General features: G+C 35.1%; 3 protein-coding genes across 3 annotated transcripts in view; 2 read left to right on the forward strand and 1 right to left on the reverse strand.

Annotated features, from left to right (window-relative positions):
- LOC100178427 (general transcription factor 3C polypeptide 3) overlaps nucleotides 1–13558 on the forward strand; it is a 14984-nt gene extending 1426 nt beyond the window's left edge. The window contains exons 4-22 of the mRNA XM_004226862.3: nucleotides 555–766; nucleotides 1272–1356; nucleotides 2145–2236; nucleotides 2703–2820; nucleotides 3624–3815; nucleotides 4780–4945; nucleotides 5449–5596; nucleotides 5752–5824; nucleotides 6350–6499; nucleotides 7380–7651; nucleotides 8205–8314; nucleotides 8837–8918; nucleotides 9360–9405; nucleotides 9787–9905; nucleotides 10179–10357; nucleotides 11152–11266; nucleotides 11831–11932; nucleotides 12377–12505; nucleotides 13096–13558. Coding sequence (XP_004226910.1) covers nucleotides 555–766; nucleotides 1272–1356; nucleotides 2145–2236; nucleotides 2703–2820; nucleotides 3624–3815; nucleotides 4780–4945; nucleotides 5449–5596; nucleotides 5752–5824; nucleotides 6350–6499; nucleotides 7380–7651; nucleotides 8205–8314; nucleotides 8837–8918; nucleotides 9360–9405; nucleotides 9787–9905; nucleotides 10179–10357; nucleotides 11152–11266; nucleotides 11831–11932; nucleotides 12377–12505; nucleotides 13096–13362 — 2657 coding nt within the window. The 3' untranslated portion in view covers nucleotides 13363–13558. The remainder of the gene's footprint in view (nucleotides 1–554; nucleotides 767–1271; nucleotides 1357–2144; nucleotides 2237–2702; nucleotides 2821–3623; nucleotides 3816–4779; nucleotides 4946–5448; nucleotides 5597–5751; nucleotides 5825–6349; nucleotides 6500–7379; nucleotides 7652–8204; nucleotides 8315–8836; nucleotides 8919–9359; nucleotides 9406–9786; nucleotides 9906–10178; nucleotides 10358–11151; nucleotides 11267–11830; nucleotides 11933–12376; nucleotides 12506–13095) is intronic.
- LOC100176114 lies at nucleotides 13536–19294 on the reverse strand. Its single transcript, XM_002130415.5, has 5 exons — nucleotides 17174–19294; nucleotides 16258–16754; nucleotides 15222–15344; nucleotides 14539–15022; nucleotides 13536–14222 (listed from the first exon to the last, which is right to left on the reverse strand). Exons 1-5 carry the CDS (start codon nucleotides 17291–17293, stop codon nucleotides 14010–14012), a joined length of 1437 nt encoding a protein of 478 aa, XP_002130451.2. The 5' UTR covers nucleotides 17294–19294; the 3' UTR covers nucleotides 13536–14009.
- On the forward strand, nucleotides 19294–25585 carry LOC113474881 (solute carrier family 22 member 4-like). The gene is made up of 11 exons (XM_026837744.1): nucleotides 19294–19578; nucleotides 19838–19982; nucleotides 20448–20545; nucleotides 21216–21319; nucleotides 21776–21930; nucleotides 22230–22398; nucleotides 22886–23098; nucleotides 23675–23889; nucleotides 24156–24338; nucleotides 24802–24943; nucleotides 25396–25585. The coding sequence occupies exons 1-11, from the start codon at nucleotides 19408–19410 to the stop codon at nucleotides 25481–25483; spliced, it is 1683 nt and encodes a 560-aa protein (XP_026693545.1). The 5' UTR covers nucleotides 19294–19407; the 3' UTR covers nucleotides 25484–25585.

Here is a 25585-nt window from a genome sequence, read left to right on the forward strand (position 1 = left end):
GAGCCAGTTGTCGTTAAGTGTCTTGCCCAAGGACACATACGCCCACGATGGTAGCAGCGACGAGCCTTGAACCCATTACGTAATGGTTACAAGCAGGCGCGCTAACCACTACACCACGGCCCCGGACCTTTGAACACTTTCATATTTGGTCCTCTATAGTCAAATCAACATACCAACTTTGTGTTTGATATTGTATGAATAAAAGAAATCAATTTTCTTTGTATATCCCTAATACCTATGTGTACGGGCTAAGGAAAAATTTAATTAGTGTTCTGACTCAAGGCACACTATCCACAATGGTAGCAGCATTAAGCCTTGAATCTAGTATTCTTAAGGTGGCTGTACACAGTATCCGGAATTCGTCCGTTTTGTCTGTTTTGTCCGGATTTCGCTGCCGCATGCAGAACTCGGTAATGGGTTTGCATACGCCTTCACACGCGAATTCACAGCCGGATACTGTGTACAGCCACCTTTGAGCTACAAAACACATGCCCTAAAAACTGCTTGCACAAATATATTTTTTCATAAATGATATAAAACAACTTTTTTATTAGCGCAAAGAAAAACAAAGCCAGCAGCTGACATGAGCCCTTCTACCAGTCACAGCCAGTCGTTTGTTTTACATCAGGACACCTCAGCTTTATCAGACATACAAATGCATACGTACACAAGTCCAATAAAAAACAAACCCGAACCTGATTCAGGGCAGAGATTTCAAATAATTATTGGAGGAAAACGAAAAGAAACAGTCAATAAAGATAATACAGTAAGTTTAGTGTATGATTTTAAAATGTTTGCTTTTTAAAAAATTAGTTCTGGTGCTGTAGAGTTTCATAGTATATCATTAGATCTGTACTTTTTAACTTTGCTCTTAGTTGTTATTTCCTTTTTTTGTGATTTGTGAAGTGACTTTTTTCTGTTGCATGGCAAGCCATGGTATCTGAGTTACTGAGTATGCCAGAATTGGCACATTACCCAACCCAGAGTGGTCCAACAGAGTAACTCAGTGACAAAGGCTGTTAGTTGTCTTACCCAAGGGCACATACACAACATATCATTTTCAGCATTTTAGTATCCTTTATTAAGATGTAAGGGCCTTGGCACCTAAACATTTCTTTTAAAAAAAATATTGTAACTTGTTTAGCCTACGATACCTTTTCCCTTATTTTTGTCAATAGTTTACAACTGTAATAGGCAATAACCGTTTAACAAAATTTCAGCTTTACAAAATTAGTGTTTACAACTGTAATAAGTGTTTTACAAAATTTCAGCGGAATGCTCTCACTTCATCTGTTTCTACCTTTGAGAAAATAACAGATGAAGCTGAAGCTATGGAAGAAGGTATTGATGAGAAAGGTAATCTCTACATACTGTACCTTTCTTCACTTTTCTGTTTAAAACATTAATTTGCTAAGAAATCTTGTATGCTAGTAACAGTAGTAAGGTGGGGGAAGACAGGATACCTTCAGAAACATAATATCCAAATATTCTATTCTTGTTCTAAACAATTAATAACGGTCTGCATGAGTCGCAAGGATACAGTTTTATAATTCTTTGAATGTTCTTTGTTTACTTGCAAATGGGACAAGAAAATAGAATGAGAAGGTGTCCCATCTTCTTCACCCTACTATATAACACGAAATTAGCAATATACCTTCTTATTAATTCCACCCTTTCCTCAGTAATTTTCTATCTGTAGTCTGTACTAGGTTGCACTAATGACAGCTAGGGCAAATTTTGCGTTATTTTTTTTGGCATACCCTGCCCCAAGACTTTCCCCAAAATAAACCTAATGGTAACATTTGTATTTGTCTGACGCCGTGGCAAAGTGGTTGGCGCACCTGCCTCTAACTCAGAGGTAATTGGTTCAAGGCTCTTCGGTGCTATCACTGTGGGCAAATGTGTCCTTGGGCAAGACACTTAACTGCAATTTCCTAAACCCAGTGGTCACTAATGGGTTGTTCGAATTATCAGCCACACATAAAAAAATCACCCATAAAGTAACATACTTGGTAACTTGTAAGTTGGCACGGGGTGTATGAAACAGAACACCTATGTTTAACAACTGTCGTTTTCAGGCCACTACTGAAAAAAACTAAATTAAGTAACATTTATTAATTAATAAGCATTTCAATCATATGCAGATGACATAGATGAGGAAGACAGACAGAATGTACAAGACATTCAACGTGCATTAAACATAGAGGGTGACGTTTTAACAGAGAAAAGAAAGCAGGTTGATTTATCGCATAGTTTTCTCAGTATTTTTTAAACAGAAATGTTAAATTAAATGACATCAAATGTTTTTTTGGGGAAATTGGTCACTTTTTGGCCATTGCCTTGCTACCTGTTTTCCCATTATGACCCAATATTTTTCTTTAATGCCAATCCCCCCATTGTACGGTTCGTATCTTTACACACTTTTGTTTCTATTAGAAGTTTAACTTAAAAATAATCAACATAAATAGCTTGTTTCAGTTGTTTGTCTGCTAGGTGTAGCGACCATGCTTTTTTCCATTTAAGTGTAAATATGTTTTAACTGTGAGCGGGTTTTAACAACTGTTGTTTTGTCGCTATAACCTGTCTTTGTTTAAAATATTTCCTAAGCTTCGCTTCTATAATCCAAGAGACAAATAAAAGTTATTATTATTTTACCCGATTCATATTGTAAAGTTACATAAGATAATGTCTGTTTTAAACAGGGTGCTTCAAGTCGTTTGCCCCGTGAGTTGCGAGGTTTGATGGGCGAGGCAAATCTTTGCTACGCACGTGGCGACCATGATGATGCTATCAAGATGTGTATGGAAATTATCAGGCTCGGTAAGAATTTTGTTGGGGTAATGTGCTCACCCTGTTTTAAATTCCACACCTTTTGACATATATTGTCATGGAACTTTTTTATAGGAGTATAATTGGGGTTGCACGGCATGAAATGTCACTTTAACATTTAAATCAAGAGAGACATCATATGTTTTAGCATTAAACTTAAAATTTAAACCTAACTTTTGTTGGATGATTAAACAAACAAGCATAGCCAAAATATACAGTATTCCCCATATAATAAGTTAATGAGGTTGTAGAGGTTCCCAATGTTTAAAGTTTATGAGTATAACTAAATTTCAACAATAAAAAAATGAACATGATTTAACCCAATTAGATTAGAAGTTTTTATTTAATTATGTTATAATGTCGTATTATTTATTTATTTATGTTGTATTACTATATTACCGAATCACTGCAATGCTTATTAAATGAGATATGAGTTATATAGGGACAGGTTTATTGAAATGTTTGATTACACAAAGTACAGCTGCTTTGAACAGTTTTTCACAATATAAATATTAGAGCTGTATGTGTCATTGGGCAAGACACTTAACAGCAATTTCTCCAACCCAGTGATCACTAATGGGTTGTCCAAATTATCAGCCATCCAAAAAAAAATTAAAGAATTACTTCAAAAAAATAACTAACAAAGTAGCATACTAGGTAATTCCTCGTAAGTGGGCACGAGGTGTATGAAACAGAACTCCTGTGTTTAACGACTGTCTTTTCCGGCTACGCAAGGATAAAGTAAGTTTCATTCATTTATTCTTTTCATTTATGCATTACTTTACTACCCATAGTCCCATATGCTGCTGAACCGTTTGAAACTCTATCTATGATTTACGACGAGAGAGGCGAACCTGAACGATCGCTTCAATACAGTTTATTGGCCGCCCATCTCTCACCCAGGGATGCAGACCAGTGGTTACACCTGGCAAATATGTGTTTGAAGCAAAATGAAAACACAAAAGCTATTAACTGTTATACTAAAGGTATATTTGTATTGATTTGCAAGTGTAGAACATACATAGTCCAAAACAATGGTTCTTAAACTTTTTGTATGCTTTACCCTTTTAACAAAGATGGTTATCAGATTTACCCCCAATATGTAATATGGCGCTCATTTATTAAAAAGCGAAAACAACTAATTCCATCAATTATATTTAATGCGACGGATGCACTAGATTTTTGGCAACAAGTTGTTTAATGTCTGGTAAAGTACTACAATTGGCACAATTTTTCCGCTCTGTCAACTGATGTGGATTTTGATTGGTAGCTCATTTACCCTCTAAATACGAGGAATTTAACCCCAGGGGTAAATTTACGCCAGTTTAAGAAATGCTGGTCTGAAAACCCACACATGGCATTTTAACACAATGTACCGTTAACCTACATATTTACATTTACCTAAAAATAAATGTCACATATTTATTCTCATTTGACAGAGCAACTACGTATAAATCTCTTTCTGTGTTTTTTATACGACTGTAACTGACTATTTGGACATTGTAATGGTGACTAGCTTGAAGCCACTAAGTAATTTGTTTAGTACACAAAAGACCACATTGGTTTTAACATCCAGTTTTCAAACCTACTTAACTCAGTAACATTTGTTTAGGTACTAGTGCTCCAACATTAGTAGTTCCTATTAACTTTCCAATTATGTAAACAATGTATAATGGGGTTGGGAAAGATAGGACACCTTTTTATTCTATTTTCTCATCTCATTTGGTAGTAAACAAAAAACACTCAAAAAATTATAAAACTGTATCCTCACAACTTTCATAGACCGTTCTTAATTGCTTAAAACATGATCAGGATATTTAGATATTATGTTTAAAGGTGTGTCCCATTTTACCCCTTTCTACTATATATTATTTACATACTTGAAAAATTAATTGGAAGTACCAGTTAGAGTATATAATACCAAAACATTTATCAATATATTTGTTACAGCATTTAAAGTAAGACCTGATGATTACAACATTGTATGGGAAAACGCCAAACTTCACCAAAAGTTAGGTCTTTTCCACAAAGCAATGGCTTTGTATAAGATTGTGGTCGGCCTCATGCCCAAGTCCTTATCTGTGGAGTCTGTGTCTCTTGCAAGGGACATGGCAAAGTAAGAAATTGACATGTTATTTGCTATGCTGTGTGGTAATAAGTTAGGTTCCCACAGTAGCACAGTTGGTTAGCGCGTGCCTCTAACCCAGAGGTGATGGGTTCAAGGCGCTTCGCTGCTACCATTGTGGGCGAATGTGTCCTTGGGCAAGGCACTTAACAGCAATTGCTCCAACCCAGTGGTCACTAATGGGTTGTCCAAATTATCAGATAAAAAAACAAATCGAAAAAATAATTACAAAGTAATATACATGGTAACTCAAAAGCTGGCAGGAGGTGTATGAAACCGAAACCTGTGTTTAACGACTGTCGTTTCCGGCTACGCAAGAATAAAGTAAGTTGAATGTATGAATGTAACTTATTTAGTCCTCGCGTGGCCGGAAAACGACAATTGGTTTAACAAGGATGTTCATACAATCTCGTGCCAGCTTACAAGTTACCAAGTATGTTACTTTGTGGATGATTATATCATTCATGTGTATCTCACTATCTATTGATATATAGAACTTGCCATTCAAACAATGAAAGCATGCTTGCCGTCGATCTGTTAGAACAAGCACTTGAACATCAGGCTTCTGCTTTTAAAGATGAGGATGCTAACATGCTGTGTGAACTGCTGCTGTTATTGGGAAGATATAAAAATGTCCTTGAGGTATTTTGAATGAATTTTTCTCCATACAGCGGAGGTTTTGTTTTACTTATATATGACTGGCTGTTGTCCTAACAGTTAAAAACTCATATTTAAAATTATAGACAACATTTGTTCTTAAATTTAGTTTTTTTTTACAATTTTCATTCTCATTTAAGGTCTTATGTCTGCACAGCAGCTTGATTTTGTATTTTTCTGATGAAACTGCTCTGGAGCCTAAAGAAAAAATAGGTAAAATTATATACATAAAGTGTTTTTTATTAATTCTATTGTAACAGTTTTGCTCATGTAAAATTGATATGCTTATGGGCAACATAGCCACTGTAAAAATAGATGTGTCATACTAATAATATCTTGAAAATTTTATAGTTTTTTTTTGAAAATTTTATTTATAGTTTAGAAATATCAAATAAATAGCCTGTCAAAATGTCATGTTAACGGCAATTGCTTCAACCTAGTGGTCACTATTTGGTTGTCCAAATCATTAGCCACACATAAAAAACAATCACCCACAAAGTAACATACATGGTAACTCGTAAGATGGCACGGGGTGTATGAACATACATGTTATAACGACTGTCGTTTTTTAGCCACGGAAGGATAATGTAAGTTACATTCATTCATACACATGTAATGTTGGCTGCACTAATAATCTACCAATTCAAGCCTTAATCCCTGATCCTCTAGAATGCCTTTCCATAGGCATAGGATCTCACCCATATAGAACAAAATAAATTTTGACCCGTTACATTTTAGGTGATCGTGATATTATTAGTATGACCCTATCTAGTGACCTAGCCATTGATCTTCAATGCAAAGTTGCCGTGGCAATGATACGGTTAAACAAAAGCTCTTTGGTTGAAGAAATAGCCAGCAATATCTGCAGCCACAACCCCAAAGATATCGGTAAGTTAAAAAAATTTAATGTTTTTTAAATAAAAAAAATAAAAAAATGTTGTTTATTTTTAAATAAAATGTTTTAAGTAAAATTTGTTTGAAGTAAAAAACAAAACTGTTTAAAGCAAAATTTAAATAACCATAAAACGTGTAGTAAATTTATATTCTATTTTACATGGAGGAGGTCCTTGTAAAAAATGTTTACTAAATGTAAATTTATTATTTCTGTAGTGTGGTCTTGAGGTAATGTAATGGGCCAAATCTCCTCTAAATCCTGTACTGTCTGTATTGACAAGGACCTCACCCATATAGATAAAACACAAATTGCCTTTTTTACAGTTATTTTAAGTTAGTACTGTTAAATAGAAGAGATGTAAAACGTTCAAGTCCCTTTTTTAAATTTTTTTGGCTGTTTTAGTAAGAAAATATGTAAGTTAAAAGTTTAAAGCTGGTTTTGAATGTTGCTGGCCACCTTTAATGCAGTTTTAAATAAGCAATTAAGTATTAGGGATAAGATAGTAGTAATGCTACTGTTTTTTGAGTAAAATTATGCATGAAATTATATGTAAGAGCTTGGTAATTGATTACCACGTATTGTTTATGTATTTATCACATTTTTTTCTTGAAGGTATAAAAAATAGCAATATAGCATAGCCTAGGCTACCCCATTTAATATCTTAACATAATAATAACTTTATTTGTTTTTTTTCGATTACGATAGCGAAGATTTAGAAATATTTTAAGCGAAAAGAAAGGATATAGCTATAAAACAACAGTTGTTAAAACACGCTTACAGTTGAAAACATATTTATATTTAATTGGAATAAAATCAGCATGGTGGCTAAATCTAGTAGACAAACATAACATTTTAATACTTTGTCTTATCCAGGTGACTTGTACTTTGACATGGCGGAGGCATACTCTGATGTAGGAGAGCATGAAGAGGCTCTCAAAGTCCTCAATCTTCTCGTAACCTCCCCAGATTACTCTCTCGCTGCTGTATGGCTAAAACACGCAGAATGTGAGAGGCTATGCGGCAACCTGGAAAGGGCACTGAAAAGTTATAAGCAGTGTGTACGGTTAGCCCCTGGTCACGTGGAAGCACATATTAAGTTTGCTGAGTCGTTAAAACTCGCCAATAAATTCTCTGAAGCCAATAAGGTGAGAACAGCTTGCGCTCACTTTTGTTTAGATAAGAAGTTTAACTTGAAAATATTTAAACATAATTGGCTTGTTTGTCTGCTAGGTGTAGCGAACATGCTTGTTTTGTTTTTTTTGTTGTTATATGTATGTATCTAATTTACTTTATATTTGCATGGCTAAAAAACGACTATCGTTATAACACGGGTGTTCTGTTTCATACACCTTGTGCCAACTTACGAGTTACTATGTATGTTACTTTGTGGGTGATTATTTTTTTTGCATTTTTTATGTATGGCTAATATTTTGGACAACCCATTAGTGACCACATATCCTGCCTATTCTTTTAAAATGTTTCTAAATTTTTGCTACTGTAATCGAATAGACAAATAAAATTATTATTATAACATTGTTAAACCTAAAAAAAATGGTTAAACTGCCATGAGGCATTAAGACCCAATTCTGAGCTGCATGAAACAAGCCAAGGTTTAATTCCACTTATTATTATATTATTGTATTATTAATATATTTATTATACAATTATTATTGTTAAAAAATGGTTTCAATTTCCTAGACATTGGAAGAGGCAGACAGCTATGAAGCGGACCCTGATATCCGGATGAAACTGCATTTAACCAGATTCCAAGTTTTGAAAGAATGGGGCGAGAAGTCGCGTACAAACAGGTACATAATAAATAATGTGATCTTCGCTATCGAAATAGAAAAAATAAATAAAACTTTTTCATAATATATTAGGGTGAGGGAAAATGCGACACCTTTTTATTCATTTTGGTGGTAAACAAAACAAAGAAAATTCAAGGAATTATAAAACCCTATTTTCACAACTCCTATAGACCGTTGTTAATTGTCTAAAACATGATCAGGATATTTGAAAATTGTGTGTTAATGGTTTCCTGTCTTTTAACCTCAAATGTTTAAAATTCCTATTGTGACCAAATGCTTATAGTATGTATATCTTTTTTAAGGGATTCTATAGTTCGCAGTTGCAGATGTTTGTGTCCCTTTGTTTCTCTGTTTTTATAACCATTTTTTATTATTTTATGCCTCTTTTACAGAGACTGACAGAGCCATTTAGGCGGAATATATCTCTAATACGACAATTGGTTGGACTTGATTTTTGTCTCTTACTTTTCCTTAGCACCAGATCCTTACAATAATTCCATCTCAAATTTTTGTTGTTGTTAGATTATCTAAGTTTTCGTTGGCTGCGGACGTGGCTCTGCTGATGTTTGCAAATCGTCTTGGTTCGGCTTTTTCTGAAGGAAATGTACGTATATAAAATCTTATATTAGTTTCTGTGTATGTTTTGGTGCAGTACTTTTTGTCCAAATTTTTATTGTTACAAAACTTTTTTTTTAACATGACCCAATCTTTGGGTCAATCCTCATTAAGGCAGATTACCCCCATTGTAGGGCTCGTGTACACTTTTGTTTCTATTAGAAGTTTAACTTGAGAATAATTTAACATAAATGGCTTGGTTGTCTGCTAGGTGTAGCGACCTCGCTTATTTTTTTTCAATTAAATGTAAATATGTTTTTAACTGTAAGCGTGTTTTAACAACTGTTGTTTTGTTGCTATATCCTGTCTTTTCGTTTAAAATATTTTCAAATCGCTTTACTTTACCCCAACACCTAGAAAGTCCATTTAATTATTTTGCAATGATATATAACTTTCATAACATGTCAAGTTTTTGTTTGTTTGTTATTAGATTGCAGTAATAAAAAGAAAGAATACATTGCGTAATTCAGCAGCAGGTAATCTCTCGTAAAATCCAGTTTTTACTAGTTTTAACAATAAGGTTTTTTACCAGTTTTTACTAGTTTTTGAAGCGATGTGTTCTGGTGTATTTGAATAAATGAGTGAATGCAACTTTATCATCGCATAGCCAGAAAACGATAGTGGTTATAACATTGCTGTTCTGTTTCATACACCTTGTGCCAGCTTACGAGTTACTTTTTTCTGTGTGGTTGATAGTTTGGCAATCTCATTAGTGACCACTGTATATAACATTTATTTGCAGCGTAAAATTTAAATAAAATTAAATATAGTTGTGTAACACATCTGACTTATTTATAGATTAGATTATTATAATTATATTATATTGTGCAAAATATAATGTCAATCTTTTATCACAGGTGATGTGAGACTGGTGAAGAAAACCAGCTTTTTCTGGGATTCCGACAAAGATTCCAACGTTTTCCTGGATGGCAATCCTTCTATTTTTACCAATGAACAGTGGATAACATTATTCAAAGTGTGGAATTCTAATTAATATAGTATATAGTGGGTTAAGGGAAGATGGGACACCTTTAGCACATAAAATCTAAATTTCCTGATCGTGCTTTAAACAATTAAGAACGGTCTATGGAAGTCGTGAGGATACGGTTTTATATTTCTTTGAATATTCTTTGTTATCTACTAAACGGGACGAGAAAATGCAATGACAATGTGTACCATCTTTCCCCGCCCTACTATATTTTCATTCATGAGGTCAATAGACTTAATATAACTATAACTACCTCCATAGGAAACTGCTGCTATTTTGGTTCGATGCCAGAGATACAAAGATGTGATTAGACTTGGTGATGGTGCACAGTGGCTTGCGTCTTGGTACGACAACGCAGAAACGCGGAATTTGTTGGAACGTGTCGTTTTATCCGCTGGTATGATTGGTGGAGATTATGCTAATGCTTATAACGTTGTAAGGTTTGTCAATTTTCGATTTTTTTGCATTATTTGAATTTGTCCTGTTGTTATCTTATCTCTTATGCCCACTAAATGGATGACTGTAACTTGCTTTATCCTCCCGTGGCCGGAAACCACAGTCGTTATAACTTGGTTAGTTAATTTCTAATTTATTGCGTAAGTTCTGTTTTTTATCTTATACCCACTGAATGGATGAATGTAACTTACTTTATCCCTTCGTGACCGGAAAATGACAGTCGTTATAACACGGGTGTTCTGTTTCATACACCTCGTGCCAGCCTACGAGTTACCAAGTATGTTACTTTGTGGGTGATTATTTTGGGGAGATTTTTTTATGTGTGGCTGACAATTTGGACAACCCATTAGTGACCACTGGGTTAAAGAAATTGTTTTTAAGTGTCTTGCCCAAAGACAAATATGCCCACAATGGTAGCAACGCCGAGGCTTGAACCCATTACCTCTGGGTCGTAGGCAAAAGTACTTTGACACAGCACCAGACTGCTAATCGTGACAGTGATATATAATTTTATGAATTTTATCCCTCCTGCACTTTAGCTCAGAGATTAGATCAATTATATTTAAACTAGTAGATACTGGTTTGACCCCGCTACAAATTTGTGTGGGTGTTTAACTTAGTAGTCACTAATTGTAATTGGTTGTCTAAATTGTCCATTATGCACAAAAAATAAGCAAAAGCAGGCACAAGGTTTATAAAATAGAAAACTCGCATGCATAGTCCTAAATCCCTTTGATTTTGTAAAATCTATAAATTTCTTATATGGGCTTATTTACAGACAGTGGTTGATCAGTGGACATGAAACAAACCATTTATGGAACATATTTAACCAGATAACTGCTCGTACTGGCGAGATTAGACACCACAGGTTTTGTCTTAGAAGATTATTTAAGGTAATATAACACACAGTGTTAAAATTAACCAAACATGACGCATTTTATCCAAAACATTATTTCTTTTTTTTATCACTAAACGTGTTTTAACAACTGTTGTTTTACCGTTACTACCCGTATTTTCGCTTTTGTCAACTCTCTTGTTCTTCGTTATGTTGACCGAAGAGACAAAATAAGCTTCATTTATTTAAACTGTTTGACAAACCATTTAGTCTAAAAAACCATTATTTTTACTATGATGTATCGTGTCTTATTGCTCCTTCTGTTTTTACAACAAATTTTTATTTGTTTTCTAGGACTTTTTCAATATTTTGACATTATATTTTGTTTTAAACTGATGTGTGTAATGTTTCTTCATTTGTTTTACATTTATCACCTACCAATTTTCGATTTAAACATTTTGTATTTTATCTTTTTTAAAGTAAATACTTTTTTTTTCGAATTAAATGTAAACTGTTTTTAACTGTAAGCATGTTTTAACAACTGTTGTTTTGTCGCTGTGTATAATCTCGTAATCGCAAAGACTAATAAAAAGTATTGTTATTATCATTAATATCCCTTCAGGTTCCCAACCATCTTGCTCTAACTGTATTAAACGGTAACAATTGGCTTGCATCGGGCAGCTACAAGCATGCACTTGGTGAATACGAAAGAGCTCATAAAATGGTAAGTTTAAAAACTGATCAGTTTTGTATTTCGTAAAATTTTAAGATTTATTTTGCTTAGTCACTAAAATGCTTATTTTATGATTTGATAACTAAATATAATTTATTTATCTTCTAATGGCAAGCAACAGCAGTCATTTTAATCAGATTTTCTGTTTTAAACAACTCATGCCAGCTTATGAGTTACCACATATTAAACTTTGTGGGTGATTGTTTTTTATATTTTATGGCTGACAATTTAGGCAATCCTTTAGTGACCACTAGGTTGGAACAATTGAATGTAAATGAATGTAACTTACTTTATCCTCGTGTGGCCGGAAAACAACAGTCGTTATCACACGGGTTTAACACCTCATGCCAGCTTACGACTTACCATGTATGTTACTTTGTGGGTAATTATTTTGTTTGGTTTTTTTAAAAAAAGTTTAAGAAAAAAATCTTTTAGGACCCAGAAAATCCTTTATATCTGCTTCTGCTTGGAGTTGTATATTTTCACATCGCTTCACAAAAGTATTCGGAACATAAACACTCTCTCATTGTACAAGGAATTGCATTTTTAGACAAGTATCGCAAGGTTAGTAATTTAGTTAATAATCTTACCAAGATTTTTCCGGAAATTTTTTTGTAATTTTATTTATTATTTTGTTAAAATGTAACTTTTAATAATTTATTATGAAGGCTGTTGTTTATTAGGTATGTTGCAGTTTTGCTAATCTTTGCTAAAAATTTTGAGAATATTACTATTTTACAATAACAAAAAGTATTATTACTTTACCTTTTGGGTAATGGGGCAACTCTGGCCTACATTTCAGATCCACAGACATTAATATTACTTTAAGTTACTGTGAGTGTGTATTTCTATGTTTACTACTGATACTGAATCATATTAGATAACTAAATTGGCAATACCTTTTCAAGTCTGAAAAATTCATTCAAATTTTAGATACCTAAATAGAAATTCCTTTTCAAGTCTGTAAATTCTTTCAAAATTTGGATACCTAAATAGGAATCCTTTTTTAAGTCTGTAAATTATTTTAAAATTTGGATACCTAAATAGGAATCCTTTTTTAAGTCTTTAAATTATTTCGAAATTTAAATACCTAAATATGAATCCTTTTTTAAGTCTGTAAATGTATTCAATTTTTCATTTACAAATTTTTCCAGCTACGAAACGTAGACCAGGAATCTTTCTACAACATGGGGCGAGCACTTCATCAGATAGGTTTGGAAAGTTACGCAGTTCTCTACTACAAACGTGCATTAGCTGTCCCTCCCCCCACTGTAAAACAACAAAGTGCTCTCGGACACCAAAATATCGTTCCCAAATTTGACCTAACTTGCGAGATAGGATACAATCTTTCACTCATATACAGAAAAAGCGGAAACACAGATCTAGCAAACAGCACTTTAGCTACCTATTGCATTGTATGAATAAATTTCATTGCGTGTTGAAATCTTTTCCAGTTTTTATGCTACAATATTTTGTTTTTTTTTCAATCCAAAACTTCTGACTGCCTTTCACCTTATCAACATTTGAAGTTGAAAAATCATAATGCCTTACCTAAATTGTTATAATCAGTTCAGTTAATGTTAAAACAATGGTGTATAAAATCTGAACGACAACGACAATATCTGTGTATTTCTTTTTCATTTTCATTTATATAAAATATGAACCCTTTAAACTTTTAGTAAGTGTTCAACCAGTTCTTTAAGATGGTAATTCTCCAGTCTGTTTGCTTTTCTTAATTCTCTTTTCATGTTGTCTTTTTTATTACGTTATATAGTAGGGTGGGGGAAGATGGGACACCTTTTCATTCTATTTCCACTTTCCATTTAGTTGTGACCAAGAACATTCAAAAAACTATAAAACTGTATCTTCACGACTTCCATAGACCTTTGTTAATTGTTTAAAACACAATTAAAATATTTGGATATTATGTGCTAAAGGTGTCTCGTCTTCCCCCACCCTACTATACACAGCTCTGTGTAGTAAATTACTATACAATTTAGCGCATTCGTTGCCAAACTGGTCTGCGTTTACGAAGTGGTATTTCAGGAGGAACCAAATCCATCAGTATTCAAGTTCTGGCGATATCACTATTTGCATGCCTGCTTTTCAAGTCTGTCGCAGCATCAGGTGAGTCTCTATGTTTTATATCATCTTGGGGGTTTTCCCTGATATGTTTATTGTCCGGTTGTGACGTATGTACGCCAAGTACTGATGCGGGTTGCCGCCATCTGTCCAAATCGCTACTTTGTATATCGGGTAGCCCACGCCAGTTTCGCCGAACCTAAAAGACCGTTATATAGAAAACTCTGTTCAGCATTTCTAAAACGTAGGTTAAAACTAAACCACTGTTTAAAATTACATAACTATACGTACGGTCCGGTGCTATGGGCTAAGATGGGATACGTTTTATAATGTCCCGATAGTAGTTTAAACAAATACGGTACATGTGGGGATACGGTTTTATAATTCTGTAAGTTTATTACCGATTCGAAGGAGAAAATAGAATGAATTGTATCCCATTTCACCCCACCCTGCTTTAACTTTATTTTTTTAATGATAACATGCAAGTTCCATGCTGTTTAGCAAATGAAATTCACCTGTCTAGTTGGCAGGCGGTCGGTTAATTTTCTTCGTAGAGCAACTTCGCCTAAAGTAGGTGACGTCACGCGGCGGTACATCGCTGGCTTTCCACAGTGTCGAACCTTGGACCTCCACCGTACAATATGATCAAATATTTCCGTCTCGTCGAGACGCGATTCTAGGTTGGTATTGTCCGACTCCTGTAACCTCGACTTTATAGCGTAATTTCTGCGGGAGTTATATGCGTCGGAAACCCGCAGAGGCCCCAGTTCAGTCTCGATCTTTTCTTGTTTTTGTTCGTCCTGTGCTATTTTAGGACGGTCGCGAATGGCAAATCCTTCTTGCCGCCGTTTTAGTGGTGGAAGCATAGGACGCACGACAATAGAAGTTACACGGTTTGGAAGTGGGTCGTACCCCATGCCAAGGTACTTCGCCATAAAAATCGCCGACCGACGCGTCAAGTTTTCTTTCGTATGAAGATCGTCCATTAAAATTCCATTTCTGAAACAGGTCGGTTTAATACGTTTGGGCATTGGGTATACTGTTGAAACTATTCTACTTTTGATTGACAACTTTCAGTTGTTTTAATAACGCTTATATGTTGCTTACTGTAGAACCAATGACTACTGTCGTTACCCCGCCAAATTAGGATAAATAAATTCCAGCATTGATTTACTATCGTCCTATACACAGTGCTTACCTTATCACAAATCGCCTTTGAACTGAGTTGTTAATTGCTCCCATCTCAACAGGTGGCCTGAAATGTATTACCGACGCCACGGGTGGAGAGAATGGGTTACCAGGCGCGTGAAGCTGCGGCGTGCTGAAATAAAGCATCTTATTATTAACCATTTTAAAATATTGTTTCTTGGTATAGTAGGGTGGGGGAAAACACCTATTTATACTATTTTCCATTTGGTAGTAAACAAAGAACATTTAAAGATTTATAAAACCATATATAAGACTTCCATAGACCGTTGTTAGTTGTTTAAAACACGATCAGAATATTTGGATATTATATGCTAAATGTGTCCCATCTTCCCCCACCCTACTATATAACGTCATAGGTGGCGAATAAACAATGTTTTAACACCAAAAAATTGGACCGAAAATTTGTGATAACTTCCCATTGGTAAATAGCTTCGTTTTTAACATTAAACCTTAACAGATTAATACGTTATGGAATAAATGACTTTGTATACAGTAGGGTGGGGGAAGATGGGACACTTTTTAGCTCTATTTTCTCGTCCCATTTAGTAGTAAACGAAGAACATTCAAAGAATTATAAAACTATATCCTCACGACTCCCATAGACCACCGTTAGTTGTTTAAGAACACGATCAGGATACTTAGATATTATGTGCTAAAGGTATCCCATCTTCCCCCATCCAACTATATATATAGTAAGCGCACACTCAACACCTATCTATTCTATTTGAGTTGGGGCCACGGTAAACAAAAAGCGATTTTATAAGTGCTGGTAGAAGTACGTAAACTTTCGCCATAGTTTACATTTTGTTCTGTTTGGTTAAGCAATCAGATAAGAGAAAACGCAACGGTAAAATTGGTAAACTTAGTCACGCAAACACATTGGAAAATGTGAAGTACCATTTTCAAACACTTGTCGTATCTCTATTTCGCTGTTTACATAACCGCAGAAAATATGGGCCTTTCAGTATAGAATAAAAGAACGTGCTGTTTTCGAATCACGACACAAACATGAATTGTTGGATTACCGTTTTTGTTTTCCTTTTCGATTTTGGTGGGGACTCGTCTCCTTTGACAGTGTATTGTTGTTGAACTTGTGGTTTTCGTCACCTGCTTTGTGCATACAATCTGAAAGGATATTCGTTTCTTTGTTGTCTGGTATATCATTGTCAGGAGAATCGACAAACTTGGGTCTGAGAAAGTTTAAATTTTCATGGATTTTACTTTTGTTGTCTTTTTCTCGGTTATCACCCAATTTATCAGTATTTCCAAACACTTTCTCTGTGTCCTGTATTTTTGCATCTTGATTTTTCTTTTCAACGTCCTGCTCTTGTACCTTTGCGGGTGACTTCGACAGCTTAACTCTCGGTTTTCTTTGCCGACCCGAACGATCTTGCACTGAACGCGTGCTGTTCTCATTTCGAGGCGAGGGGTTGGAACTGTTAGATTCTGACACTTTTTGCGTTTGTGCTTCGTCTTTGTTTGCCCTCCTAACAGGAGACCTCGCATATAAATCGTAGTCGCCCTGAAACGATGTGTTAGGTAAATCGCTTTCGTTGCTATTTGCTAAACGACTCGGGTTATGGAATGCGTATTTAGTTTCACCTAAGAGTATATGTGCTGCTCGTAAATCGCGTGTTCACATATTGCACAATGGTACTCGTACAACATGAACTACCCATCCATGCACTTTAAACCACCGGGTTTACAGCTTAGAATTACGAAACGGAATATTAGACATTTTTTACAGTTCACCGAGCGTACCAGAAAAAGTGTCCGGACCTCATTTATACATTTATATTTCTAAACAACATAAAACGGTATCGCATCGTTGGGTGTGGTTGGGGTATTTGACTAACCCTGACCTTTAAATCGCATGTCCTCATGTCATGCTTATAGTCGTAGGACCTCGCCCATATTGAATAAAATATAAATATCCATTACCTGTATGTTTACATCTGCCCACGACATCTTGTGTGAATTTGCAGAGTTTAAATTCGACTTACTGTCCAGCATGCCGGTCCAAAACCGTAAATGATCAGAGTACTGTATACCTATACTCATAAAAATACGAGATATTCTGTTATAAAATATATTGTGCCATACGTACACTTTTGTTTCTATTTTTTAACTTGATAATAGTTAGACATAAAAGGCTCGTGTTGTTCTGTCGCTATATCCTGTCTTTTTGTTTAAAATTGTTCAAAATCTTCGCTACCGTGGTCGAGAAGAAAAATAAAGTTATTATTATTATTCTGTTATAAGGGGCGCCTGCAGAATTCCTACAAATAAAAAATTAGATACTTGATGCTTACTTCCCAAACAGCTCGAACAAGCTTACACGGTCATAGGGCGGATTCTTGTTGAATGAAAAGTAATCTGATACGTCTGCTGCTTTTAAACAAACAGAAATAAAAACAAAGAGACCGAATTCGTTTTCCGCTTTATATGCAGAAAATAATACTCATTTAAAGTCTATATATAAACCTATATATAAGCTTCCTAAGCCGCTGAAAGTCACCTGCCGATACTTAGCAAAATCCATAATGTATGAGAATAGGGCTGTTTTTAGAGCTCTGTTTGCACTATGCGGAACCCTTCAGGCCACCATATTTCTTTTGTCACAAAAACCACCACTCGTCACTGGCAGTATCGGATTGTGTGCGAAATCAAAGGCAGTTCTGCCCTGTCATATTCATTCTCTGTCGCGCGTATAGAAACAACAATGGCCGGCCGACACGTTAGATTATAATTCCCGCTAATTCAATTTAACCGTCGCGGAACTCTGGCCATTCCAAGCTAATTATATCGCAAACACGATACTTGTATAGTTTTAGTTTGTTTTTTTGGCCGGTTTGAGATAAACAACATATAATACCTGTGTTCGAAAAAATGATTTTAATTTATAGTAAGCTGGGGTAAGATAAATATACAACATTTTAAGTTTTACAAATACACAAGGTGTATTTGTAAAAGCCTTAAAAAAGTATGAAAGGTATTTTTTACCCACGCGGTTTAGGTTGAATTTGCTTGTGGTATTGAAGCAATTAGTTGATTGTTAGCTCGTGCGATTGTAATGGGTTGCTCCCACTAGGTGTCGCTCAGAACTAGTTCCGCCTCCAATTGTTACGGCGTGCGAGGACCATGGGCTATTCAATGTAATGAGTAGGCCTTGCTTTGACGCTACCCTCCGTCTCGTGGGGTCTAACTCTAATTGTTCTTTTGGAATATCTATCCTCGATTATAAGGATGACTCGGCCAGCGTTAAGTCTGTGTTAAACACGAAGTATCTTAGTATATCTTAATTGTTGATTCGTATTCGACATAGATTGCAACAGTGGGCATGACTACTTATTCAACGTACTCTGCATGCCTTATTCGAGTGCAATATATATATATATATATAGGACTGTGGGGAAGATAGGACACCTTTAGCACATAATATTTAAAGATTGCGTTTTAAACAATTAACCACGGTATGTTGGAGCCGTGAGGAAATAGTCTTTTAACGCTTTGAATAACCTTTGTTTTTATATTAAATGGAGCAAGAAATTAAAATAAAAGGGTGTTCCATTTCCCCCCACCCTACTATAAATAACACGGTTATTTTGCACAAGTGAAAATATAGCTTAAACTGCGATATCTCAAAAAAGCGTTACTGCTCTGAACTTCTAATATTACAACGTATCCGTTTTTTTATCCGCGCCGTGGCTTATCAGCGTATGTGTCTTTGGGCAAAACACTTAACAAACATTAATTGCTCCAACCCAGTGGTCACTAATAGGTTGTCTCAATTGTAAGCCATTTCAAATTAAAAACATACACAAAGTTGAAAAATGTGGTAACTAGAAGCACACCGGGATAAAAAAACGATGCAAAAAATGCAAGTCTGAATGCGATGCGGTGTTGCCAACGACTTCACCCATAAACAATAAAATTTAAAAAATAAAACTATGCGATATTTTGTGGCGGTTTCACAGCACTCTTTATAGGTCGTATTACATCATGCGTCTGATTGCTAAATATAACTTAAACTAAACGTGGTAGTCTGTTAAACATTAGCTGGTTTGAAATAAGTAGATTATTAAACTATCAAGTGGAGCTGTCAGTCAAACATAATCGACCAGTTTGCAAAAACTGGGGCGTTTGGCTTCATTGCAGTAGTTGACTTCGTGAAAATGGGAAATACAAATTCCGTTATACAAAGTATCACTCCATATGAGATACGGATATGTGTTCTTATGTTTTTGTTAATGGTTCCAGATGTCTTTGTTGGGTTAAGTGTTCTTAACACGCAGTATACACCACCGTTCCGCTGCGATGTTACGCTGAAAAATGGATCGAAAACGGTAAGACAAAAATGTCTTAAATTTAATGCAATTTTTTTAGGTGATTTAATAATAATAACTGTATTTGTCTCTGCGATTAAAGGTAGGAAAGATTTAGATTTTTTAATGATTTATAAACGGTTACGGTGGCGAAGATTTAGAAATATTTTTCAACTATTTTGATTTTAAACAAAAAATAACCGTGGTCGCTATGTAGCGGACAAACGAACCATTTATTTTTATTTATTTAAACTTCTCAAAGAATTTTTTCTTTTTAAAGATATCGAGGTCTTTATTAGAGTCGGAAATCGAGTCAAAGTTGGCAAATTCTACTACCCCGATCAAGCAAAGGAATATTATAGAACAATATGAAAATTCGTGCGAAAAATACAACTTAACTTTAGATGTAGAATCGATTTTTAACGGTACGTTTATATGCAATAAGGGCTTCAGTGTGTTATACATATCGTTCGTGACATTGAAACTGAGGCAGTTCACGCGAGTTTGTTTACACGGTATACCGTTGCCCGGCGCCGCGGCAAAGTGGTTTGCCGCCTGCCTGTAACCCACAGGTAATGAGTTATATAAGGCTCGACGCTGCTACCATTGTGGGCGTACGTGTCCTTAGGCAAGACGCTTAACAGCAATTGGTCCAGCTCAGTGGTCCCTTTTGGGTTGCCTAAATTATCGGCCGCAATTAAAAAATTAAAAACAAATTTTAAAAAAGTTATCCGCAAAGTAACATACTTGGTAACTCGTAAGCTGGCACGAGGTGTATATGAAACATAACACCTGTGTTTAACGTCCGTCGTTTTCCAGCCACGCGAGGATAAGTAAGTAACATTCATTCATGTATACGTAGTTTTCAACATAAAACAAAATACTCTTAGCATCACAAACCGAACTTTCCACTCTTCGAAATACAACATCTTTAGTTCCGTGCAAAAACTTCATCTTTCAAACTGGATACGTTACTGCTGTTACAGAGGTGCTGTAGCTATAAATTGCTGTACGATGGTTCATGTTTTCATTCTCTTCTTTATTGTACAATTTGGAAGTAAACAAAGAATATTTACATGATTAGTAGAGTCTGCGAAGCCCGAAGACGTGACACTTTTAACACATAATATCTAAATATCCTAATCGTGTTTTAAACAATTAACAACGGTCTGTGGAAATTGTGAGAATTGTGAGAGTACGGTTTAATAATTCTTTGAGCGTTCTTTGTTTACTACCAAATAAGACGAGAAAATAGAATGAAATTGTCTTCCAAATTACCCCAACCCTACTATAGGATAACCCATACCACTCTAAGTAAGCCTTAATTTTTTTTTAATATACAAAAAAGTAGATGGCAAAAAATTCAATAATATATGCACACGGTTTCAATCTTACCCCACAATAGTATACCACCTTGCTTGTGTGTAAAATATAGTTTGGGATGGGACAACTTGCATTCGATTTTCTCGATCCATTTGGCAGTAAACAAAGAACATTCAAATAATTCTAAAACCGTATCCTCACGACTTCCATAGACCGTTGTTAATTGTTTAAACGGCCATCAGGATATTCGGATATTATGTGCTAAAGGTGTCCAACTTACCCCACAGTACTATATGTTTATATATCTACATACACTGAAAACCGCTTTATTACAGTTTGATTTGGTATGTAACAATGCTTGGAAAGAAGCCTTTGTGACGTCACTTTTCATGCTTGGTGGTTTGATTGGCTCAGCGTTTGGAGGAACGTGTTCAGACAGGTAGATAAAAGTGTTTATGTAATCATACAAGTTCCTAACTTTAAAAAATATGAAAACAAACTGCGTATACAGTAGCATGGGGAAAGATGGGATACCTTTAAACTCTATTTTCTCGTCCCAATTATATAGTAGTAAACAAAGAATATTCAAAGAATTATTATAAAACCATATCCTTACGACTCCCATAGGCTGTTGTTAATTGCTTAAAAACATGATCGGGATATTTGGATATTATGTGCTAAATGTGTCCCGTCTTCCCCCACCCTACTATATCATTCCATAATGATTATTATGCCTGAAAATTGTTCTGCTTGCAAAATAACTTTGATCATATTGTAGCAACGTTTCGTATGTGCAATCTGATAGCTTTTGTTTACTACCAAGTGGGACGATAAAAGAGAATGTCCCACTTTACCCCTAAAATTATTTTATTTCATTCATATTTATCACATACAGGTTTGGCCGACGAACTGTCGTCTTAGTTTCCGTATTTGTGGAATATGCCTCCGCCTTTGTTCTTAGTTTTACAACCACATACACCAGCTATTGCATCGTTATGTTTATCTTTGGGATGGGAAACTCAATCGTATACGCGTCTTCGGCTGTATTGGGTACATACTGTTATCACAATTTATTAAACAATAAGAGTATAGTAGGGTTGAGAAAGACGGGACACCTTTAGCAAATAGAATCAAAATATCACGATCGTTTTTTAAACAACTAACAATGGTATATGGAAGTTGTGAAGATATAGTTTTATAATTCTTTGAATGTTCTTTGTTTACTCCTAATTTGGACGAGAAAATGGAATAAAAGGGTCGCCGGTCAAGACACTTACCGGCAGTTGCTCCAAATTATAAGCCATACATAAAAATCACTAATTTTTTTTACCTTTTAACAAATATTTCAGCGTCTGAATTGGTGCATCCGAACCGCCGAAGCTTTGTTTACTCGGCCAATGTTTTAGGTTATTCAGTGGGGTACATGCTGCTTGGTCTGGCATGTTATATCTTTACAGACTGGCGATGGTACTTGCGGTTTGCGAGTTTTGTTGGCGCTTTATACTTACCTTACTACTGGTAAGAGATATGTTTTATATGTTTATGTAATTTCAAAGCCCAGAAAATTAAAGTTTGAAAATCGTTTTGTTAAAAAGTGTTAAGTAATCAAAAAGTTGTAAAAATATATACGTTGCCGGGTACTTATTTTTACATGGCACACCAACATGTTATAACTTAAAAAAAAATATATATAACAGCATTGTGATATTTATTAAAAATACGATTAGTAAATGTGGGGGTGGGGGGAAATGGGACACATTTTCATTCTATTTTCTCGTCCCATTTGGTAGTAAACAAAAAAAACATTCTGAAAATTATAAAACCGTATCCTCACGACTCCAGTATAGACCGTTTTCAATTGTTTAAAACACGGTCAGGATATTTGGATATTATGCACTAAATGTGTGTGTCATATTCCCCTACCCTACTATATATATTATCTGCTAATGTTTTCTCTTACACCCATATCACAGTACCACAGCTTTTTTAAAACAATTTTCTTCAGGGTTTTAGACGAATCACCGCTGTGGCTTTATGCCAACAATAGGAAAATTAAAGCCGAAAAGTTGCTGAATAAAATGGCGCGAATCAACGAATCGAAAAATTGTCACATATCTATGGTGGAGCATGAAAAGGAAGTGACGTCATGGGCCACGTGGGTCGAGTTCTGTAAGCAGCCTTTGCTAATCACCAGACTCTTTATAATAATATTAGGATGGTAAGACCTGTTTTAGTATAAGTTGACAAGATTGAAAAAAAAACTATTTATGTATATGGTACGGTCGGGGAAGATGGAACACCTTTAGAACATAATACCCAAATATCCGGATCGTATTTTAAACAACTAACAACGGTCTATTTGAGTTGTGGGGACACGGTTTTATAATTCTTTGAGCGTTCTTTTTTTGCAACCAAATGAGACGAGAAAAATGGTTTAAGTTTTTATTCTCTTTTATACCTCATTTAGTAGCAAAAAAATAATAATTTCTAAATTTTATAACCGTGTCCTCATGATTTTCAAAGAGCGTTATCGAACCTCGATTGAGGAAATATGGGATACTGGGTGCTAATGGTAAATACAGTAGGGTGGGGAAAGATGGACACCTTTCCATTCTATTTTCTTGTCCCATTTGGTAGAAAACAAACATTCAAAGAATTATAAAACCGTATCCTAACAACTCCTATAGACCGTTGTTATTAAAAAAACGATTAGGATGTTTGGATACTATGTGCTAAAGGTGTCCCATCTTACCCTGCATGGCTATTATCGTTCAAATGTAACTTTTTCTCGCAGGATGGTCACGGCACTTGGCTACTACGCGATTGCACTGAATTCGAACAATTTAGCTGGAAATCGATTTCTAAACATTTTCTTCGGTGGTTTAATGGAGCTTCTCGCCATGATTATTTTTTACGGCGCTGTGCAGTTTTGGGGAAGGAAAAACTCTTACGTTTTGCTCACCCTTGTTGCAGCAGTTGCATTAGTTGCGATACCTTTTCTCAAGTTATGTATGTACATTTTCTTTTAATTAGTTATACAGTAGGGTGGGGGAAGATGGGACACCTTTTCATTCTATTTTCTAGTCAAATTTGGTAGTAAACAAAGAACATTAAACGAATTATTAAACCGTATGCTCATGACTCCGAATGACCGTTGTTAATTGTTTAAACCACGATCCGGATATTTGTTTATGGATATTAAGTGCTAAATGCGTCCCATCTTCCCCCACTCTATTATATAACTACCGCCCGTTTAAAAACTACCATTTCTGCAGGGAACGAAACATCTGTTGTTGCGGTTACAATGATTGCCAAGTTTTCCGTTACAGTCACCTACAGTATACTGTACGTTTACACAGGAGAGCTATTTCCCACTAATATACGACACGGGGTGTTTGGCATCAGCGGTGCTTTGGCAAGGATTGGTAGCATATTAGCTCCGTATGCTATATACTCAGGTATGTTTGAATAAATGTAACTTACTTTATTTTTGCGTATAGCCGGAAAACGACAGTTGTTATAACATGGGTGTTCTATTTCATACACCTCGTGCCAGCTTACGAGTTATCATGTATGTCATGTAATTTGTGGGTGAATGTTTTGGGGGGAGTTTTTTATGAATAGCTGATAATTTGGACAACCCATTAGTGACCACTGAGTTGGAGCAATTGGCGTTAAGTGTCTTGCCCAAAGTTAGTAACACATACGCCCACAATGGTAGCAGCGTCGAGCCTTAAACCCTCTACCTCCAAAAAATTAAACACCCATAAAGTAACATACTTAGTAATTCGTAAGCTGGAACGAGGTGTATGAACACCCATGTTATAACGGTTGTCGTTTTCTAGCCATGCGAGGATAAAGTAAGTTATATTTATTATAATCTTTATAATTTCACTATTTTTTTGTTTTTAATTACCCCAGACGTACATGGAAACAGTATTGTGACGTCATTATTAATGGGAGGCCTAGTCTTTGTTTCTGCACTTCTTGTTTTCCTGCTTCCGAGGACTAAAGATATTGTTTTGCCTGGAACTGTAAAAGAAGCTTTGAAACTAAACGGGAGGTATGGCCGTGTTTTGTGAGATATATAATTATTATAAATAGTGTTAGTTTGTATACGTATATAGTTGGGTGGGGGAACATGGGACACTTTTTCATTCTATTTTCCCATCACATTTGATGGTAAACAAAAAAAAATTAACCGAATATAAATGTATATCCTCACGGCTCCCAGAGACCGTTGTTAATTATTTAAAACCCGATAATTTGTTCTAAAGGTGTCCCATCTTCTCCCACCCTACTATATATCAATGCAGATTAAATGCTCGCATGTTTATAGAGCAAACTGAAATATAAACCAATAGAAATTTACAACGCTGTCTTTAAACGCATATTTCGGAAATACAACTTTTTATAAGACGACCCAAAATGTACATTTTTTTAATTTTTTAAATATGTTATTTAACACGGTCTAATTTAAAGTAAATTTTCCGTATTCAATTTTTTGTTTTTTAGATTGTGCTGTATAGAAATTAAGCCACAGCACAGCCCAATGGAAAACTCGAAAGAAGAAAGTTTATCTTTGTATGATACAGTGATATAACAAGACGACTATTGATTGGAAACATTTAAAAAACATCACCAATTATTAATCCGAGGCTCGGTAAAAAATACAGTATATAGAAATACTCATTTGGTGGCACAA

The sequence above is a fragment of the Ciona intestinalis genome, chromosome 14 (assembly GCF_000224145.3).
Source record: "Ciona intestinalis chromosome 14, KH, whole genome shotgun sequence".
Lineage (NCBI taxonomy): Eukaryota > Metazoa > Chordata > Ascidiacea > Phlebobranchia > Cionidae > Ciona > Ciona intestinalis.

Coding starts and splice junctions, on each gene's coding strand:
- LOC113474881 (XM_026837744.1), top strand. CDS start 19,408: ATGGGAAATACAAATTCCGTTATACAAAGTATCACTCCATATGAGATA. Junction 21,320..21,775: donor GGAGGAACGTGTTCAGACAG/GTAGATAAAAGT, acceptor TATCACATACAG/GTTTGGCCGACGAACTGTCG. Junction 21,931..22,229: donor CGCGTCTTCGGCTGTATTGG/GTACATACTGTT, acceptor CAAATATTTCAG/CGTCTGAATTGGTGCATCCG.
- LOC100176114 (XM_002130415.5), bottom strand. CDS start 17,293: ATGAGTATAGGTATACAGTACTCTGATCATTTACGGTTTTGGACCGGC. Junction 15,023..15,221: donor CAAAGGCGATTTGTGATAAG/GTAAGCACTGTG, acceptor GACCTGTTTCAG/AAATGGAATTTTAATGGACG. Junction 14,223..14,538: donor ACCGCCTGCCAACTAGACAG/GTGAATTTCATT, acceptor ACGGTCTTTTAG/GTTCGGCGAAACTGGCGTGG.